Source organism: Momordica charantia, assembly GCF_013281855.1.
Source record: "Momordica charantia cultivar OHB3-1 chromosome 2 unlocalized genomic scaffold, Mcharantia_2.0 BLBB01000002.1, whole genome shotgun sequence".
Lineage (NCBI taxonomy): Eukaryota > Viridiplantae > Streptophyta > Magnoliopsida > Cucurbitales > Cucurbitaceae > Momordica > Momordica charantia.
The window spans coordinates 8,810,359-8,830,463 of record NW_028275160.1 but is presented as its reverse complement, the minus strand read 5'-3'; the positions used below and the strand labels follow the sequence as shown (position 1 = coordinate 8,830,463).

At 31.5% G+C, this 20,105-nt stretch overlaps 2 protein-coding genes and 1 pseudogene across 2 annotated transcripts; 2 read left to right on the top strand and 1 right to left on the bottom strand.

Annotated features, from left to right (window-relative positions):
* Positions 1-5,794: 5,794 nt before the first annotated feature.
* On the top strand, positions 5,795-7,804 carry LOC111017878 (microtubule-associated protein RP/EB family member 1C). The gene is made up of 6 exons (XM_022293758.2): positions 5,795-6,017; positions 6,134-6,289; positions 6,423-6,529; positions 6,657-6,882; positions 6,974-7,087; positions 7,166-7,804. Exons 1-6 carry the CDS (start codon positions 5,910-5,912, stop codon positions 7,448-7,450), a joined length of 996 nt encoding a protein of 331 aa, XP_022149450.1. The 5' UTR covers positions 5,795-5,909; the 3' UTR covers positions 7,451-7,804.
* Positions 7,805-7,946: 142 nt separating this feature from the next.
* On the top strand, positions 7,947-9,899 carry LOC111017948 (uncharacterized). Its single transcript, XM_022293846.2, has 2 exons — positions 7,947-8,437; positions 9,405-9,899. Exons 1-2 carry the CDS (start codon positions 8,423-8,425, stop codon positions 9,636-9,638), a joined length of 249 nt encoding a protein of 82 aa, XP_022149538.1. The 5' UTR covers positions 7,947-8,422; the 3' UTR covers positions 9,639-9,899.
* Positions 9,900-12,580: 2,681 nt separating this feature from the next.
* LOC111017960 (F-box protein SKIP2 pseudogene) lies at positions 12,581-14,632 on the bottom strand (annotated as a pseudogene).
* Positions 14,633-20,105: the final 5,473 nt, after the last annotated feature.

Here is a 20,105-nt window from a genome sequence, read left to right as displayed (position 1 = left end):
TTTGTATCTAATAGATCATTAAACTTTCAAAAGTTTGTAATAGATTTCTAAACGTTCAATTTTGTGTGTAATATATATGTTCTTGACCCATTTAACATTTTAAAAAATCCACAAATCCAACTATATCACATAAAATAATTGAAAGTTTAGGATTCTATTGGCACAAAATTCAATTTTAATTTATATCTATTAGATCCGTTAATTTAAAAAAAAATGACCCAGACACAAATTTGAAAGTTAAAGACTTTTCAACCAATTTTTAGAATTTATAGACCTCTTTGGACACAAATTTGAAAAATTTCAAAGAATAATACTTGTAATTTAACCTCCATTTTAGTATATAACAATATGTAATGTGGGGATGAGATTGGAATCTACACCCTGGCTACTTATAATTTTAACCTAATACTTTGATTAAATTACAAAGTTTTCTCTCTCAACTAAAATAACAAGATAACAATAATTTTTCTTTTAAATGTGAGTTTTGAAGGGCTAGTATATTTTCCATACATAAAAGATTCATGAATATAATATAATCCAAATTCTATGTAACCATATCATATTATAGGTATAATCATATATACTTTTATATCAATGATTGGTGGTAACACAATATTTTCTTATTTGAGAAAAATGTTGCTTTGTATATCAAAAGTACGTAAATACTTAGTTAAGAATTATTGTATAAATCAATATATACATTATATTGTCTAAATTAATCAATTACTATAATAGTAAACAACTATATTAAAGTTAACATATATTATAACTTTTTAGAAAAAGTATAAATATCTTAACCGTTAAGTTATATTTATGGTGCATGACAACTCAATTAACTAATAAATTAGAAATGAATCATCTATAACTCTTTTTCTAATCAATTATACGAATCACCATAACTTTTTTTCGATGAATATTATATCACAGATATCGTTGGAAAAATGGTCTACAATTAATTATGATAAAATTGATGTACTTTTTATCGTATGGTGAAAATATATCAATTTTGTTTGTAGTCTACTTTTGCCTTGTTTCCCCCTGTCGGAGATATGGGAAGATATAAAAATTATTTTTCATGAATGTGAAGTATTTTCACAATATCACTTAAATTAGACCGTTTTCACTCGGGGACTATTATTTAATTATCGTTGATGCGTAAATTTAGCATAGTAGAATAATCAAATTGGCACCATTCTTCTTGAATAAAGGGATTCGATCGAACCTGCAAAAATAAAGAGATTATACATTGGTGTGGTATTAACCACATATAGTCTGATGTTTAAGTTAGAATCGGGTTTGTGTTAAGCGTAACCATTCTTAAGATTTTGTAATGTAACAATTACAAGGTTATCCCTCTTTATTTATATACAGAAAAACCTGAGGTTTTCTCAATATTTTCTTCTTTTTGAGTTTCTCAAAATCCGAAAGACTCGAGTTGGAGGTCTAGATTGGTCATAAAAAGGATTAAATGGGCTAGCATAAGGGTTTGCCTCACAAGCAAGGGTCGACCATGAGCCTCACCCTTAGGGTCAGCCTCATGAGCTTGTCGGCTCATTGGACAGCCCTAAGGGCTCAACCCCTAGGGCTAGTCAGCCCCATGATGCTTAGCCTTTAGGGCTCGACCCATGAGTCTACATCTACGAACTTGATTGATGACACAAGGGTCGTGCATACAACTTACAAGTTTTATGTTTGAGGACTCGACTTTTTGGATCATTTCTAACCTCAAGGGCTTTTCGTGATCTAGGGTTGGCACATAGGGCTTTCTTGCAATTCATTCCTAAGTCGTGACTTTATTTCACCTATAACAATTATTATACTTGTATAAGAGATAAAAAGAAATTTTAAAAATATATATAGAGAGGAGGAAGAGCACAAAAAAATATATTTGTTGTGTCTGGGCTTAACAGTCAGAGGGTCAAGTGCAAGTGCACACTGTCACAAGTAATAATTATAAGTACACAAAGTTCGTCTCCACACGGTTTGATTTCTTTTTAAATAAGTTTATAAATTGTTTGAATGAATAATCGATTTTACCTTAAAAGTAGTTTAGAATTTTAGAAATAATACTTAAAACAAAGGAAAAAACAGAATATGGAAATCCAACTCCTTGCTTTAGGCCTTGACAATTAAATGAACCTGCATCTAGTTAATTAATGCATTCGACATATTGTTCACCACATCATGCAAACTAAGTTCTACTCTTATTTCAAACCGCTTTTTAGTTGTTTATGAGCTTAGGGCCAACACTTATCTATGTCTATGAAATACTAGAATCTTGAATAATTTGAACTTCCACTTTTGTTTGACAGGTAAGAGATCATATGTTTAGACTTTTGTTTTAGTACTTTATTTCTAAAAAGCTTTCCGTTTTATCTTGACGAACTCCGTTTTATTCTAATCTAGAATTAGACTAAAGCTTATGTAATTAAACAAGTGACCAGCAAGTAAATCAACTATAAAACTTAATCAATCAAGACAGATAATGATAGGTGCTGACTGATGTAGTTTTAATAATAAATAAGCTAATACAATTTGTAGGAGGGTTGAAAAAAGAAATTTAGCTTAACAATAGAAATAGAGAAAAAGAGAACACGAAAAAATTCTCAAAAGAAATCGTTTTCATTAAACTTGAAATTGAATTACAGCGAGAAAATAAGTTAGATTTTAATAATGCAGAGAAAGTATAGAAATAAGAAAAACTTAGGAAAAGCTAAGAACATAACCTAAAAATTGCCTTGAAGTCAAGGGTTATCATATTCTCGTTTTTTTTTAATACAAGAATAATGTCATTCTTAAATATAAAAATTAATCTTGACGAACTCCGTTTTATCTTGACAAACTCCGTTTTATTTATTTGTTTTTGAAATTTAATTGGCAACTAGAGGTCATTTTCGGGCAAACTAAATCAAGGACAATTCAAATGTTCCATTAATACAAAGACAAACATACCTTAGGGCCACAAACTTTATACAAAAAGGTAAAATGTGTCGAAATCAATAGAATAAATGTGTTATATTGAGCTCAAAGATTAAAAGAAATAGAAAAACATAAAATATATAAAATACAAAACTCTTATTTTTTGGGTATTTATAATAAGTAGCAAAAATATTGATCAGTAAATATAGCGAAAACTTTTTAATTAAATATGAAAAATTTTGATTTTTTTTTCCTTATATTATATTATAGATATATGAATTCTGTAATGCTGTTACAAAAGAAGTTTCAAATGTTGGACGGGCCAAGCTCTTGAGCTATCAAACCTTAAGGCCCAATGTGGTGGGCCTAAACTTCTAATCCGAAAGTAATTAATTTTTTTATTTTTATTTTATTTTATTTTATTTTATTGGTTATTTAGGTTAATACCGTTTTCTGAAAATATTTACAAATACTATATTACTTCTTAAAAATATTATAATTATATACCTTTCACAACTACACAACTTCGATCAAAATAGACAGATATTCAAAATATTTCTCAAAAATAAAAAATATAGATATTTAAATGATGCATGTGCCCTAAAACCCAAAAAAAGAAAAAAAAAACCAAATTTCTCTTTTAAAGATTCCATTAAGCGAAAATCAAAAGAAAAAAAATTAGTAAAAACGAGAACTTAGGGCTCGTTTGGTAGCGTTTCTGGTTCTTGTTTCTTCATTTTTAATAAAGAAAAATGAGTTGCATGACCCAAATATCCATGAATTCAAATATGATAAATCAACATGTTTATTTATTTTTTGTTTTGGTTGTTTCCAAAATTTCTATACAATTTTGGAATGTTCCAAAAAAATGAGAAATAATAGAAACACAGTTAGTTGCAAAATATTTAGAATTCTTAAGAAAATTAGAAATAAGAAACAAGAAACGGAAACGTTACCAAACGGATCCTAATTTTTTTATTTTAGGAGATGAACAGGAAACTTAAAAAAAAAAAAAGAGGGAAAATAATATTTTTAAAAAATATAAATACATTAGCTTTGGTGAAGATCAAAGAAAAGTTTAACGGAAATTGTAATGCAAATGTAAAATAGTGGAAAAGAAAAATATCTCTGGTGGACAAAAGTAAAAACTCTAAAATAAAAGAATCAAATCTATTAATTAACGTAATAGATTTTTAATAAAAAAAATAGAGGAACAAAATATGTTCCGAAAATTTGATGCTAGTATTTATTTGGTCCAAAACTTAAAAAAAATAATTTAATAAAAGTCATTTAAAATTATTTTCTAACTTCAAAGATGGAAAGTGTATTTTTTTAATGTTCAAAAAATATATATATATATTAAAAATTATTTTTGGTTCAAAAAAGAATTATTTTTCAAACTAAAAGAAATTAAAAAATCTCACTCCCAAATAAACAAACATCAAATTTAGTGAACCAAGAATATATTTTTTTATAAAATAAATAAATAATGCAAAACATAAAATTAAATAAGTGGATCTAGGGAAAACAATATAATATAAAATAATAAAATAATAAAATAATAGATTAGTATATATTTGAAAATAGGTAAACATAGTGAGATATATATATAATATATGCGGGGTGTTTGGTTCCCCATTTTCAAAACGAGGAGTAGGGTTTGCTACACTAAATACTATTCCACCACAAGTTGCTAGAGTAATTTATTTCTACTGTTACCGTGTACATTTTGTCTTTATTCTCTTTTATATAATGCATTAATTTTTTTAATTAAATATATTAAATAAAAAAGAATTAATTAATTATAATTTTAAATATAAATAAGTAAATCAATTTAATTAAAATGACATGTAATAACTAATTAATTCATATATCGACAATATTTTCTCTAGTTTTTTTCCAAATGATCCAAGAAAAATATATATATTATATATATATTTCTAGCTGTTTTTTTTTATTTTATATAGTTGTTCATTTCGTTTCTACTATTTTTATTTACTTTTTGTTATCACTATCACATTTGTAAAAGACGTTATAATTTTGTATAATTATTTATTTTAATTTTATATCTTCTTTTTAACTTATGAAGTTAATAGTTTTGAAACAAGTATTATTTAAAAGGTTTTCACTTTGTAATAAAATATAATTTTCAAATAAAAATAAGTGAAATTTAAAAATAATGTTGATGATAATTAAGTAATCAATTTTTTTTAGAATAATTAAGCAATCAAATTTACTTAAGATAGTAAATATGAAAAATCAAATAAATTGTTGATAACATTCTCTCTACCATAAAATTAATGTCTAATGAATTTGTATACTCTTTAAACTTTGATAAATACTTCAAAAGTATTTTCATAGTTAATTGAATATTTATTTTAAAAATTAATCATAATAAAATTGACTTATTTAAAATAAAGTTAAATAATTTAAATGCAACTTAAATTATTTTAATTAAATAATTAGTTTACAAATTATATTTTTTTAAAAAAAATAAAACTCAACTTAAAAAAATATAAAACACAGACTTAACACCAATAAAACACAGAGTTAACAAACCTAAATTTAATAAACATATTTTCTGTACCAACCAAATACAGACTTAACAAACTCAGGCTTAACAAATCCAGATTTAATAAACCGGCGAAACAGCCAAACACTCCCTATATATATATAATTGTAAATATTTTCCTTTTATGGTATATTTTTTACAATTACTGATATTCAGAAACGTTAATTTATTATTATGGTACTCAAAGAAATACGAAGGTCAATTATTATAATTTCCGTGGATCAGAATTACAAAATTTTGAATTAAAGAAAGATCCCGCTGCACTCTAATTTTGAATTTCTCCCTCCACTTTTCTCTCACTACAACAAATAGCCGTTGTGAGCTTTCAAATATTAAATCCCAAAACAATTCTTTTGGCCAAATCGATTTCAGTTCTCAACAAGTTCACTGAGAAAAAGGAGTTTCCAAGAACTGAAAGATGGCTTCGAGCATTGGAATCATGGATTCGGCTTACTTCGTCGGCAGATCTGAGATCCTTTCATGGATCAACTCCACTCTCCACCTCAATCTCTCCAAAGTTGAAGAGGTTACCCTTCGATTCTTGCTGAAATTTTCTTTTTGAATTTTTAGGTTTTCGATCTCGGTTTAGTGAAATTGCTGCGATTTAATGTTCTTGCGACGAATCGTTGTGTTGTCGCGCAGTCTTGCTCTGGCGCGGTCCAGTGCCAGTTGATGGATGCGGTTCATCCGGGGATGGTGCCGATGCATAAGGTCAATTTCGATGCTAAGAGCGAGTACGAAATGATCCAGAACTACAAGGTTCTTCAGGATGTCTTTAACAAGCTCAAGATCACCAAGGTTTAATTTCCCCAATTCTGATCGTTCGTTTTATTTTTTGTTTGTTTCAATCTTGATTTTGACCTATTTTAAGATCTGTTGTTCTGAAACTTCAATTTTCCTCTTCTTCTTCTATATGTCCTTATGTTTTTAGCATATTGAGGTGAGTAAGCTTGTCAAAGGTAGGCCACTTGATAATTTGGAGTTCATGCAGTGGATGAAGTGGTACTGCGATTCGATCCATGGAGGAGTTCTACACAAGTAATTCCATCCATTTTCTTTCCATTTTATATTCAGGAAATGATCAATGACTTCAATTTGAATTTGTATAAACTTTCAACCTAGAATTTGTTTTTCAGTATTTAATGGCACTCTGTTTCTTATCCAGTTATAACGCTTTAGAGAGGAGAGAATTCTGCAAGGGTGGGAGAGAAGCTAGCAAGAAATTTGCAGCCTCTCAACCTTCAGCCAAGGGTTCAATGGCTGCCTCCAGATCTCAAACCTCTCATAATGCACGAAGAAATGAAGTTCCTGCTACTGTCAACTCTGCAAATCAATCAGGGAAAACTTCAAGGCCTTCCTCTAGTTGTGGAGCAGCAGTATATGATGAGAAGGTACTTCTTCTTCAATTACAATATGGATGTGAATTCCTTTTGTTTAGGATATTAGAAACTGAAATGCTGAGATTGAGAATTACCAATGCAGATCACAGAGTTGAAACTTTCAATTGACAGCCTTGAGAAGGAGAGAGACTTTTACTTTGCTAAATTAAGGGATATTGAGATTCTATGCCAGAGTCGTGAAATACAGGACTCTAATGTAAAGTACCCTGAGATTTTTTCAGTTGATAATTCTGTAATTCTGTGCTCAATTCGAGTTGACTAACTTTTTCTATAGGTTGTGAGTGCAATTAAGAGAATTCTGTATGCTGGAGAAGATGATGCATCAGTAGTGGCAGAAGCTCAAGAAATGGTGGTAATAACAACTCAGAATGAAGCAAAGGAAACAACTGAGACTGCTGAAGAGATTTCAGATGAGAGATCAAGTTTTGAAACTCAGAAGAGGAAAAATATCCTGAATCTTGATGTTGATGCTGTGGGTATTACAGCATTGTCGCCCAGGCAGAGAATTTCAGGTGTTTCTGATGTTCATTGCAGTGGTTCACCCCTCATGACTTACTGATGAAGGATCGAACTATTCTTCAGCATGTGAATTCTTCACTTTCCAATCCAGCATTCCACAGTGCAAACGCAATCAATCCAGGTGCAGAAATCTGAAACTTTCTGTTTCAATAATTTAAACTGTTATAGGATCTGTATACTCAACCAGATTGAATTAAAGTATTTTCATGGCAGATCATAGGGCGGGGGAAAATCCTAAAAAGTTGGATTTCTCTTAAAAAGAATTGTTTTAGTCATGTCAAATGACCATTCTAGAGGATTTGCCAAGACAACGAACCCCTCTACATTTCATACAATAGTACGATATTATGCATTTTGACTTTTGAGTATAAATTTCTTCCTATATTCATTGTTATCTGTATCATTCATTTACATGTCTACGATCTTCTCATTGTCTAACCAACGTTAAACTTTGGTCGCATTTTCAATATTCTATTCGTTTCAAATTTGGAGTGATTTTAGACAGTAGACATAATTTTTGAGTCAGAGCTTTTAGATTTTGTGGTGCCACCACCAACTTTGACCCAAAATTTGTAGACTCTTCACATTATAAAATGTTGTGAAAGAGAGAGAGAAGCATATAAAGTTTCATTCTTACAAGAGAGGGCTGAGCTGATTTTGGTTATTGAAGGGAAGAAAATCAACCAAGGGATGTCTCTTACTTCACTATTCTCTAGGAAAGGAAAAATATTTCATTTACTTATGAAATAGGAATATTATTTCTTAGAACGAAAAATAGGTGGCTAATGTTTGAAGTGTTGGGACCAAATTTAGGTAGGCTATTCTTGTCCCTGGGCATAATTTTTGGGTCAGAGTTTTAGATTTTATGGTGATCCAACACCAACCAATCAACAAAATTTGTAGTCTCTTCATATTAAAATGTTGTGAAAGAGAGAGAGAACATACAAAATTTGAGTTTACAAGAGAGGGCTGAGTTGATTTTGGTTATTGAAGGGGGGAAATCAAGTTGAATATGCAAGCAAAGAAGGCATGTCTCTTCCTCTCTCTCTCTCAATTTTATATTTAATACGTAGTTTACGAGTAAAAATGTTTTTTGAAATAACAACTTGAACTAATATTTGAAGAATTGAGAATAAGGATGAGAAGTTTACATTGTGTTAATTTAGGCCTGTCGTGACCATTTTGGTTTTAAAATTGAGCGTACATCCACTACTTCTACCTGTATATTCTTTTGTCTTATTATCAAACTTTGTGAAAACGATTTCAAAATCTAACCCAAATTTTGAAAACAAAAAAATATATATATAGTTTCGAAAGAAAAAATTTTGTTTTTAAAATTTAGTTAAAGAAGTCAAATGTGTTATAGAAAGATGCGAAAAATATATTAAAAGATAAAAAGAAATAGGGAAGAAACAAGCATCATTTTTTAAAACAGAGAACTAAAAGCAAAATTGATTTTCAAACATGATTGGTAACGCTAACGCTGTCCCATTTTTTTCGAGCAATTCAAGCATTCTGCAACTAGTTTCTCGTTTTTAAATTTCTTAAAAAATCTAAACATTTTGCAATTAATTATGTTTATTGTTTCTCTTTTTTTGGAAACATTCTCAAAATATTATAGAAGATAGATGTTGGAGTCATGCAATTCATTTTTATTTTATTATTATTAAAAATGAAGAAACATAAAGAAAAATTATATAAAAAAAAAAACAATAACACTACCAAACGAGGCCTAAGTTTTCACGTCACAGGTCAAGTCATTTTGGTCTCTTAGGGCTCAGGTAATGTTCCTAGTTTTTGCTTCGATTTCTTTGTTTTTAATAAAGAAAAAAAGTTCACAGATCAAACACAACAGCGGTAGATTTAAAAATAATAAAACTATATATTTTATTTATGTTTTAAAATAAATTAGAAATGGATGGAAAAGAAACATAAATAGTTGTCGAAGCTTAAAAAATGCAGTTTGTTTTACAAATTTGAGAATGGAAATTCAGGAAGAGGAAGAGGGAAATGGACAAGGGCAGTTGGAGAAAAGGGTGAACACAGTGGAGTACTGGACGTCGGCGGGGCAAGGGCAAGAGCAGAGGAATAATGTGCAGATCGTCCACCACGTCCACCCCCAGTCCCATCCTTCCCCCTACGCCACCAGCGGCGGCGTCCTCGCCGGCGCCGCCGCCGCCATCGCCAACACCCTCCAGTCTGCCAAGGATGCCATCTCCAGGAAATAAAAATCATCCCATTCTTCTTTCATGGGAAGCTTCGTTTTCGTTTTGGTTACAATACAATACATCTTCTTCTTCTCCAGATGTTCTTGTTAGAAGTATGCCAAATTCACCACCCAATCATTAGGGGTGTGTACAATTTAAAATAAAATGCAAATTGTTATTTTGTTTTGTTTCATTTTAATTGAGATATTTGTCACGTCATTGCGGAAGTTTTAGAGTGCATTTGATTGGTGATCTGAATAAAAAAAGTTCTCTTTCATGTTTTTGGTGTTTTCCAATATATGTTCTAGGTGGTTGTTACGTGAAATTAGTTGAGTTGCATGCAAACGGACTTGGATACTCACATAAGTCATATAATTTATAAATTGGTGGTAGATTAATTAATTTATTAACATATATATTATCAATTTTGTACAATAATATTGTTTTACAATATTATATAGTTTATAATATATTATGTTTTATGTGTTTTAATTATAATAAAAATGAAATGAGTTGATAACGTGAAATAATATATTGATCCTAAGTTTTTTTTTTTTACGCAATTCTATATTTTAATGTTTCAAATTCAAAATTTGGAAAATATTGAAAATATTAAACGTTATTTCCAAAATTTTCACCAATCGCAGAATTAAAAAATAGTTTATAAAAACAAATCTGACTTTAATTAAGTGAATGCGAAAAAGGGTAGAGAATCAAAATTGGACACTAAACTATCCTTATTATCTCATTTATTTTTTTTAATAGAAAATACATGTATTAATAAAACTAAAGTGACAATTGCAAATATGTCAAAAATATTTAGTAAATTTAGCAAAATAGCAACTAAGTTTAGTTTTTTCAAATATAATATTTTAAGAAATAAAAGATGTCAACTTTTAAAATGATAATTTTACCCAAATGATATACATCTGTAAATATTTGTAATATAAGTAATATATCTAACTACTGGTATATGTATGTGATATAAATCTAATATATTATTGATATAAGTAGCTGATATACTATTGATATGAATGAAAATTTTTACAATATACTATTGATTTTTGTATCACGGCAATTCCCAAAACTAAATTGCTAGGTCTAGAGAGCAATCAATAACCAATATTTATAATTTATATTATAATTTTTAAGCAATTTTTGTATCACTGATTTTTATTTTACAAAATATCCTTCTTTCCGTTGATGACGAAATTTGGTCCGTTGAGATTCCATCAAATTCGCACCAATAATTAATAATGAAATCAAGAACGGACGCCAACCTGTAAAGCTAAGCCGGCAAAACCAAACAGCACTAAATACTGATGTGATCATAGCCACACGCGTTTCGATGTTTAAGTCAGAATTAGAATAGTATAATAGAAAGAGTCAGGTATATCTTATGTACTTCTAGCATTTAACTTGTTCTTCTATTTATAGAAGCTAAACTCTAATGTCCTTAGGAAATGTACCCATCTAGGCTTTAGTCGTGGGCCAAATGTCGAGTTCAAGAGTCGTTGATTCATAGTAGGTTTTTACCGGGTTGGAGTAAGTTCGGACTGCTAAATGGCATCGGGTGTTCTCGACAAAACTGGTTTGCGTCGATCTCAGGTCGACTTCAGCCGATTTGAGTCACTTTCTGTCAATCCTTGGTCTCCTTGTTGATTTCCATTCCAAACCCAATTTAGGTTTATCCGTAGCTTGTTGGGCTGTGACATAAATATCCTATCATACTTCCTTTCAATGTTCAATTATTTTTTCCTTTTCATATATTTCTCTTTAATAAATTTCTTTCACACTCTAAAATTTTTTCCCTCTAAAAAATCTACTTTGTCTCTCTAAAAAATCTTCATATATAAAATATTTATTATTATTTTTCTCTCTTTCTAAAATTTTCATCTTTATATATTTTTATCTAACATATCACCCTCATTTTTCTATTTCTAAAAATATAATATTTTTCTTAATTTTCTTCTCAGATTTAGCATTTTATATATTTTTTCTCTTTGGAATCTACTTTCTCTCTCAGAATATGTTTCTAACTTTTCTTCATCTAAAATTTTCATTTATTTTCTTTCACTCTAACTTTTATTTCTCCTTTTATTTATTTATTTTTTCTAAAAAACATATTTGAAATTTTTTTTTGTCTTAATTTTTTTCTCGCTATAATTTTTCTTTCTTCCTTCTAATATGTCTCTTGCCCTAAACTTTACTCTCTAATTTTTTTCCTAATTTTTTTTTCATTCTCTTAAAATTTACTATATATATATATATTACTCTTTTTATTTTTAAAATTTTAGGATTTCTCAACTTGAACCTCGATCTCGAAATTGGAGTGTGAAGTGAAAACGGGGATTAAAATTTTTTGCAAGGACAAGAATGAGAGAGAACATCCCCGACCAACTCCTACCACACACCCTAGTCATCTCTACTTTGCATAGATTTTTCATTATCTAACCTATCTCAAAAGTTATATATTTTAAAGTTATCGAACATGTTTGATTTTTTTTTTTAAATAAGTTATCAAACATATATCATTTATGTTTTCTTAAAATAGAAAACAAAACAGGAAATCCTTATCAAACAATACCTGATATAGGCTTTATAAAAAATTATAAAAAAAAAAAAAAACCAATATACGAATGGGTCAATTTCCCGTAACAAACAATTTCAAGTTTAGTAACTTCGTAAACATGATATGAAATGAGAGTTTCAATTTTATAAGTGGGTGGCATGTCTCTGTCATCCATTTTCTTTTATTTTGACTTTGTCAAATTATTTGATCATTAAAATGACTTTGAAAGATTCAATACATAAGGTTAGAACTGAAATTGAGTCCCAAATGAAAAGAAAAATATAAAAATTATGCACCCAAATCCAAATTTTAGTGTACAAAATATATATAGATAATGAGCAGCAGGCAAAAATTTTTCTTTCTTCCATATTCGTACGGGAACGAAGAAGAATGAAAGCAATAGATGTTTTATCCATTGAACTATGTTCGGAGGAAGGTAATAGATGTTTTATTTTCCACTTGGACGAATGGATTGACGTTTGTCGAGGGGGAATTCAAGAGACAAAAGATGTATTCTTTCCACAAATCAATCTTCACTTAACAAAAGCATTCATAAACTACTGCTTGAATCAGTACTATTACTAGACCACCTTCCAAATGTGCAGGCCATCAAACTCCTCCCAGCCAGAACTCCCAACCTCGTCTTCAACATCGTCAACCGCCCGTCCCCGCCAACCGGAGCTTCGACCCCAGTCTCCACCTGCCCCAACTCCGGAACGGCTTCCCGAGCACTCCCAGCATCGCTGCTACTCGCATCCAAGTGATCAATCTCCTCCACATCCCAATTAACACTCAAGGATCTCCTCTTCTCCACAAGCCACTCCCTGATCTCACCAGTCACCCCTCTGCACTTCTTCACCTTAATCTTAGCCAAATTGGGGCACCCCCAGGCCAGAGATTCAATCCCAATGTTTGAAATTGGGCACCCTTTAATGCAAAGTTTCTTCAGTGACTTGCATTTGGCTGCAATACAAGCAATTTCTTCATCCCCAACTCTGCTCCCACACAGAGCCAATCTCTCCAGATTCACACAGTTTGAGGCCAATGAAGACAGAGACAAACAAGTTGGATTCACCCCAATCAGAACAAGTTCTTGTAAATCAAGGCATTGTTTGGCTATGGCCATTAAACCCTCGTCTCCTATTCTATTGATTCTCCACCCATCAATGTGGAGCTTCCTCAACTTTTTACAGTGTTCAGCAATACAAGAAAGCCCCACATTGGAACAATCCCACACTTTGATCAGATGCAATATCTCTAAATTCAAGCAGTTAGAAATGGCTGAAACCCCATAATCACTCACCTGTATCCTCTCAATGTGAACTTCCATCAAGCTGGTCATGGCGTTTCCATGGCTGAAAACCTTGAAGAGTTCATCCCAATTGCCCTGGCAGCGGATGATCTTCAGAGTTTTGAGATTTTTGGAACCCATTATAAGGGGGATGAAGCTCAGCCCATCCACAAGCTCCTTCAGGAGAATGGATTTGAGAGAGGCTGCGGCCGCCCCGGGCACGATCGGCTCGGTACCGGCGAGGACGCCGCGCAAGCCCTTGAGGGAGAGCTCCTCCAGGGTGGAGGAGTGCTTGAGGAGTGCGTTAATGGCGTTGGCGCTCAAAGCACAAGAGCTGCAGGAGAATTTCTTCAGGGTTCTGCAATTGGCAGCAAAAGCGGCAATACCCACATCCGTGAGTTGGAATCGGCCGGAGAGTTTGATGCGGGTGAGGTTCCGGCAGCGGATCGAGACCAGAACCAGGGCGTCGTCGTTGATTCGGGAGATTTTCCGGTTGCTCCGGAGAGAGAGCTTCTTCACAGAGTCGAATCGAGCGAAGAGAGAAGGGAGAAACGGGAGAATTTCATCCTGAGCATTGAGAGACAGGCGGTGGCGGCTCTGACCCTCCACCCGAAACCACCGCTTGCAGACCAGGGAGCAGTTCTTCCGGTCGCCGGAGTTGAGGAATCGGAAAATGGAGGCCAAGCATTCGTCGGGAAGAGAAAAGGTGAAATCGAACAAACCCTCATCGATTTGGTCCGTGGAGGGAAGGGGAAGGGCCAGAGGGGAACAGAATCCGGCGGATTGAGAGCCCGGCGGCCATTGTTGGAGGTAATTGAGGGCCAGAGAAGTCCCGGCGGTGGAATAAAACTGACCCATCACAGAAAAAGGGGGATTTCAGCAGGGAATTGAAGATGAAAGAGGGATTTGGAGATTTTTCTCGAGTGGGAAAGAGAGAAATATAAAGAAGAAGGTCGGTGGGGAGCCCCGTCAAAAGGGGATGCGTGTCGTCTCGTCTCGTGTTGGATTCAGAATTCTGCGCCGAGTTCAGAACGTCACTGTAAATTTGGAAGTGAAGAAGATGATGGAAGATTGGACCAGGCCAACTACAAGAGAGAATTATAGAGGCCAAGTGCAAACCAGGACCTGGTCTTCCAAAGACGCCATGGCTTACTTGGACCATTGACGAACAAAATTAAAAAAAAAAAAAAAAAAAAAAAGACTTTCTGAATGTTCCTACCAATTTTGATAAGCTAATCGGTTGAAGCATATATTTTCAATGATAAGGTAGTGATGGAAGTGATTTCTCAGATACCACAGTATCAATATTTGATAGGTTGGAAGGTGTGGAGTCATCATAATGAGGTAATCGGGACATTGGATCGTTGAAGGTAGAATATACCACTCGAAAATTTTTAAAGGCCGTGTCAACGTTAATGATTGTTAGTCGTTCGAGACTTCTTAAAGGTTGAGCCAACCAATAAGGATCTCAATGACTCACCCTCGTAGGAGATAAGTTGAAGATCATTATGTTGTTCAGAACAAGAATCGTTTCTCCATCAAGGTGTCGTGCTTTACAATACGATTGTAACAGCTCCTCGAGCTTCCGCTTCTATAAATAGAGACTTCCGCAAAACTATTTAGATTCATGAAACTATCCTCATACTGAGTATAGATTGGACCAAGACAGACTTTCAGAGTCTTTTTCCTCTCTTTGTTCAAGGTTCCCTCGTTCGTCGACCTCATCCAAGTCCGAGCTTCAATGAATTGGTCATTTTTGTGATCAAACAAGTAGGAGATTTGAATTCTCAACCCTACATATTTGTTGAACTAAAAAAAGTTATCCATCGTACATATGTTCGTGAATTACATTACTCGGGATAATATGAGAACATGATTTCAAGTAAATTCAGACATTTGGTAGCACGAGGGCTACACAAACAAGTTAGTTAATGCTAGAGATGTACTAGACCCAAAATTAAAGGTTTAAAAATATATTAAAAACTTTTTAAAAGACCAAGCTAACAAGGACTTGGTAAAAAAAATTTTAAAGTACTAACTTTATTATATATAATCCTAAAACTTTATGACCAAATTTGTAAATTAACCTATTTATTTATTTTATATTATAAGCTTAGAAAACTGAAGTGGCTACTAGTTTTTAAATTGTCTTGGTTTGAAACTTAATAGTTAGGTAGCATGAGTCTATCTCGTTGTCTTTAGGATAATAAAATATATTATCGACGATGCCTCAAGCTCTACTAGCTAAATAATTGTTAAAACATCAAAGTGAGTCGATGTAAGTATGATAAGGTGAGGTTGAGAAGTCACCAAGCTAGATGCATTGTAGCTCGACTAGGTGAGACTAAAAATCATCGACGATGTGAGTTATAATCTACATCAGAAGTTTACCAAAATGGGTCATGACTCGACCAAGAGAGACTAAAAGCTACCCCTAGCTCAAGTAAATGACAAAGGTGAAACTGGAAGTTATTTAGTCTGAATGGGTTGTATCCCAATAGTCGAAACAAGGTTGATAGGACACAAGGCTTGAGTAGATCATATCCGATCTCATTCAACCCCAATATATGACATGAGTATGAAAAGTGTAATCAATGGGTGTCCCAATAATTTACATTGATTTGCCCTATCACATTCTCATGACGACAGCTTAGGCCATTTATAGTCTCGCTAAGCTATTAGCAATACCCTAGCTCAAATCATGTAATGGGCAACTACAACGACCTATGTACCACCATATACCAGACTACTACTTAGATAATCATAATTTTCGTTTCTCTTGGTCAATCACAAATTATCACTCATAATAATATATCAAAATTTGATGAATATCTTTAAATTAAATTAATGATATAAAAATTTGATAGGTATCCTATAGTCCACATAAGCTAGTGTAATAAAATCGTGTTGCTTAACCTTGGACTCAAAATCAAATTAGAAAATTATATAAATAAAGAAAAATATTTACCATTTGAAAAGGTCAAAAAGTTGGAGAATATCTAAAACTCTCAACAATCTATTTGAAAAAACAAAAGATTTGAAAGACTTTAATTGACTCTTTAGTCTTCACAAGAAATTAGCATGCCTCATAAATCTTTGTCGTTATAGTCTCATGTTTATATAGCAAGTTAAAGATATTAATTATAAATTATATGCTACAATATGGTAACTGTAAGTGTGCTAAATAGATATTCTTATTACGTGGATTAATACATATTCAATACATTTCCTATTAATAGGACACAAAACAAATGATATCTATTTGACATTCATCTTTTGTGAAATAAATTTAGAAAAAGTAATTATGTACAAGTTGTAACTATTATTAAAATAATGGATATGAATATCATATAATTTGTAGTGATCTTTTGTGAGATGGTTGTTTTCTCTTAAAAAAAATAATAATAATATTTAATAATTTGTTTTCTTCTTTTTACCTTTCGAAAATAAAAATAAATATGACATATATAGAAATTGATGCATTTTTTTTTCTTTTTTGCCAAAATATATTTGAAGTTTTTAATGTTTAGGAATAAAGAAGGAAATACATGAAATGTTTATTCTTAAATGAATGTTTGGAAATGTCAATTGGCGTTTGAACCTTTTTCTTTGATAATTTTTACGAGGTTTTCAATAAGCGAGCATAGCTATGCGATAATTGATATATATCTCCAACTAAGAAGTTATGAGTTCGATCCACTACCCTACATGTTGTACTATAATATATATATATAATATAGAGTGTTTTCCAATCAATTAATAAAGTGTATTTTGATATTACATCAACACTTTTGTGAGTTAAGTTCAATATTTTGTAATAATAAAAACTTTATTTAAGAAAAAAAAAGGTTAAATATATGTTTTAGCTCCTAATGTTTGGGTGTTTTTCATTTTAGTTCTTATTGTTTAGAAAGTTTCAATTTTTGTCCCTTATGTTTTAACACTTTTCAATTATACTCTAGTTCTTTTAGTACAACATGTGGAGGAGTTCGAACTCACGATTTTTTGGTAAAAAGTTGGTGTCTTAATTAGTTGAGCGACACCACTCTTATACTCTTATGGGTGAATGTTAATATTGGTTTATGATAAACTTATCTGGTATGATATTGAATGTGACTTGAAAAAAAATAAGAGAAAAAAATTAAGTCATTTTAAAGAGAAAATTTTAAAATTTTGTGTAATGGAGGCAAATTTTAAAATTTCTCTCTTAAATGGTGTAATATCTCGTGTAACATTTTCCCAACTCATTCATATTCATTATCATATTAGGGAAGTCTATCTTGAACTCATTTTAACATGGACATGCGGAAAGAGAATTATTAAAATTGAAGGACTAATTTAAGACTTTTTAAAATGTTAAGGATTAAATTGAAAAAATACTCCAACATTATGTACTAAAACATATGTTGTTGTGTGAAAATTAAGTTTCGTCTCGAGGTGGGTCTTTCGAAGTTTTATGATAAAATCTATAAGAGAAAACTAGCTCCGATATGGGGTTTTACCGACCACACTCCAACGCTCAAGTCAATAGATTTTGGATGTTATCGTAAGACGAGTTATCAAATCACGTGCATAGACCAAGTTGGGCCCACTTTTATAACATGCATCACTTCGTCGGAAGTCACACACATGTTTCACCACCATAAGGACGATAGTCGATAAGTTTCATCACCTCGATGTTGTCAAATAGATCTTAAGGCCCGAGGTGACGGACTTCATCGATCCTCTCCTTCTAAGGATGGATCCCACATCTCTTGCCGCGTGGCGGGTCGTCTTTTGTAACCCCAGACCAACAAATATTTAGTCTATATATACGAAGTTACAACACAAACGGAGAATAAATTTTGGTTTATTTACTCGATTACTTGTTGGATTGGTTCATAAAATTGGAGGCTGCCGACTTGCACACGCTTTGTTTTTCAACCATTTGTCAATATTTCGCATTGACGAAAAAGAAATTGAAGAAAATTTGCTCACAATTATTGACTTTATTGCTTAGACTAAAAGTCAGCGTATATGTCTTCACGTTGGTTGCTTGTTAATACCGCGTACGAACCATTTACTAATTACTCGCTCACTCTTAAAAATAAAATGTAAAAATTATTTTATTAAATCTCAATATCTCGTCAACATCAACATCTCCTATTTTTTTGTCTTTTCATTTTTTTTTCTCTCTCCCTATAAATCCCATCTCCTTCATTTTTCTCTCTTTTGCCACGCCTCTTGTAATTTTCTTAGATCTTACTGTATTTTTAATTCAAATTTACTATATTTTATTTTCAAATTTATCATATCTTTCATATTGTATCTTTAAATATAACATATTTATGTTTTAAAAATAATATTTATTTTCCATTGTTACGTAAAAGAAATCTGATGTTTTTCTCTTTGTAATAAACAAAATTTGTTATTTCTTTTTTAGAATTCAAAAGTACCTAGGGTAGAAAGTTGAACTTTAAGAAAAATATTTGTCTTTTTGTATCTTTTTTTTTTCATGTTTTTTAGATATAAAAGAATACAGTAAATTAAGAAAAAAAGACAAATGAATAAGAGCGGTACTTGTGATTTGTTAAATAATAAAAAAAAAATAAAGAGAGAGATAAAAATGGCAAGGCATTAAAGATAAAGAGAAAAAGGAAGATATTAGATACCAGAGTGCTTTCAAGAGCAACGTTTTTTTTTTTTTTTTCACAAAATAAAATTACATATTTATAGTCTTTTTATCTATTTCGTGTGAAGTTTTAAAAACTTTAGTTACGTCTATAATCACATTGAAAGACACAGGACATAGCATTTTATTTATTTATTTATTTTTGAAATTTAGATGCTGTAACGTGATTTGGTAGTAGGTTGTATTTCTGGTTAAAATATCATGTTAAGATCACATTGAATGAGGTCAAATAGGCGATATAGGCCAAACTTGCGTCAAGTCGACCAAGTTGGACTGCTCGAGATTGTCAACTAAATTTGACTGTCTCGACCAAGTCGAACCGGCTCGATTGACACTCGAGCCAACTTGAAGAGACTCATTTTATATATAAGAGTAGAGGCTTGATACACAATATATATTTTCACAATCATATTCTTTAATTTGTTATGTTTGACAAAACTTATTGTTTACTCAAGTATCAAAGTGTATTGGGCTTAGCACATATCTCCAATATGTGCAAGTGTTCGACAGACCCCTTTCCCGAGAGTCAATGACTATTCATAGTTATTACCGTGATACCAAAGAAAAGTTCGACCTAATACTTTATTTCTGTCCTAGTTTATCATGATTCGACACTAAAAGTATATTGATTTTTCCCCAATAACCGAATACTTTTGTCTGTAAATACTGCATATTTGATTTCATTCATAAATTTTCTTCCTTATGAGTTCGAGTCTTAATAAGAATGCTAGTTCTTAATGACATGAATATACCACACCAATTGGTCTGGCGTTGCATCTCTAATCCAAATCTTAAAATAATTAAGACTTAATATGTAACTTAGTCCTAAATGTTGGGTATATTTTTTTAGTTTGATCTATATTCTTTTAAAACTTCCAATTATAATTTTTATGTATTGATTTTTTTTTTTCAATTAAATCTTTCCAATTAGTAAATGTTAAAAGAATGACGTGT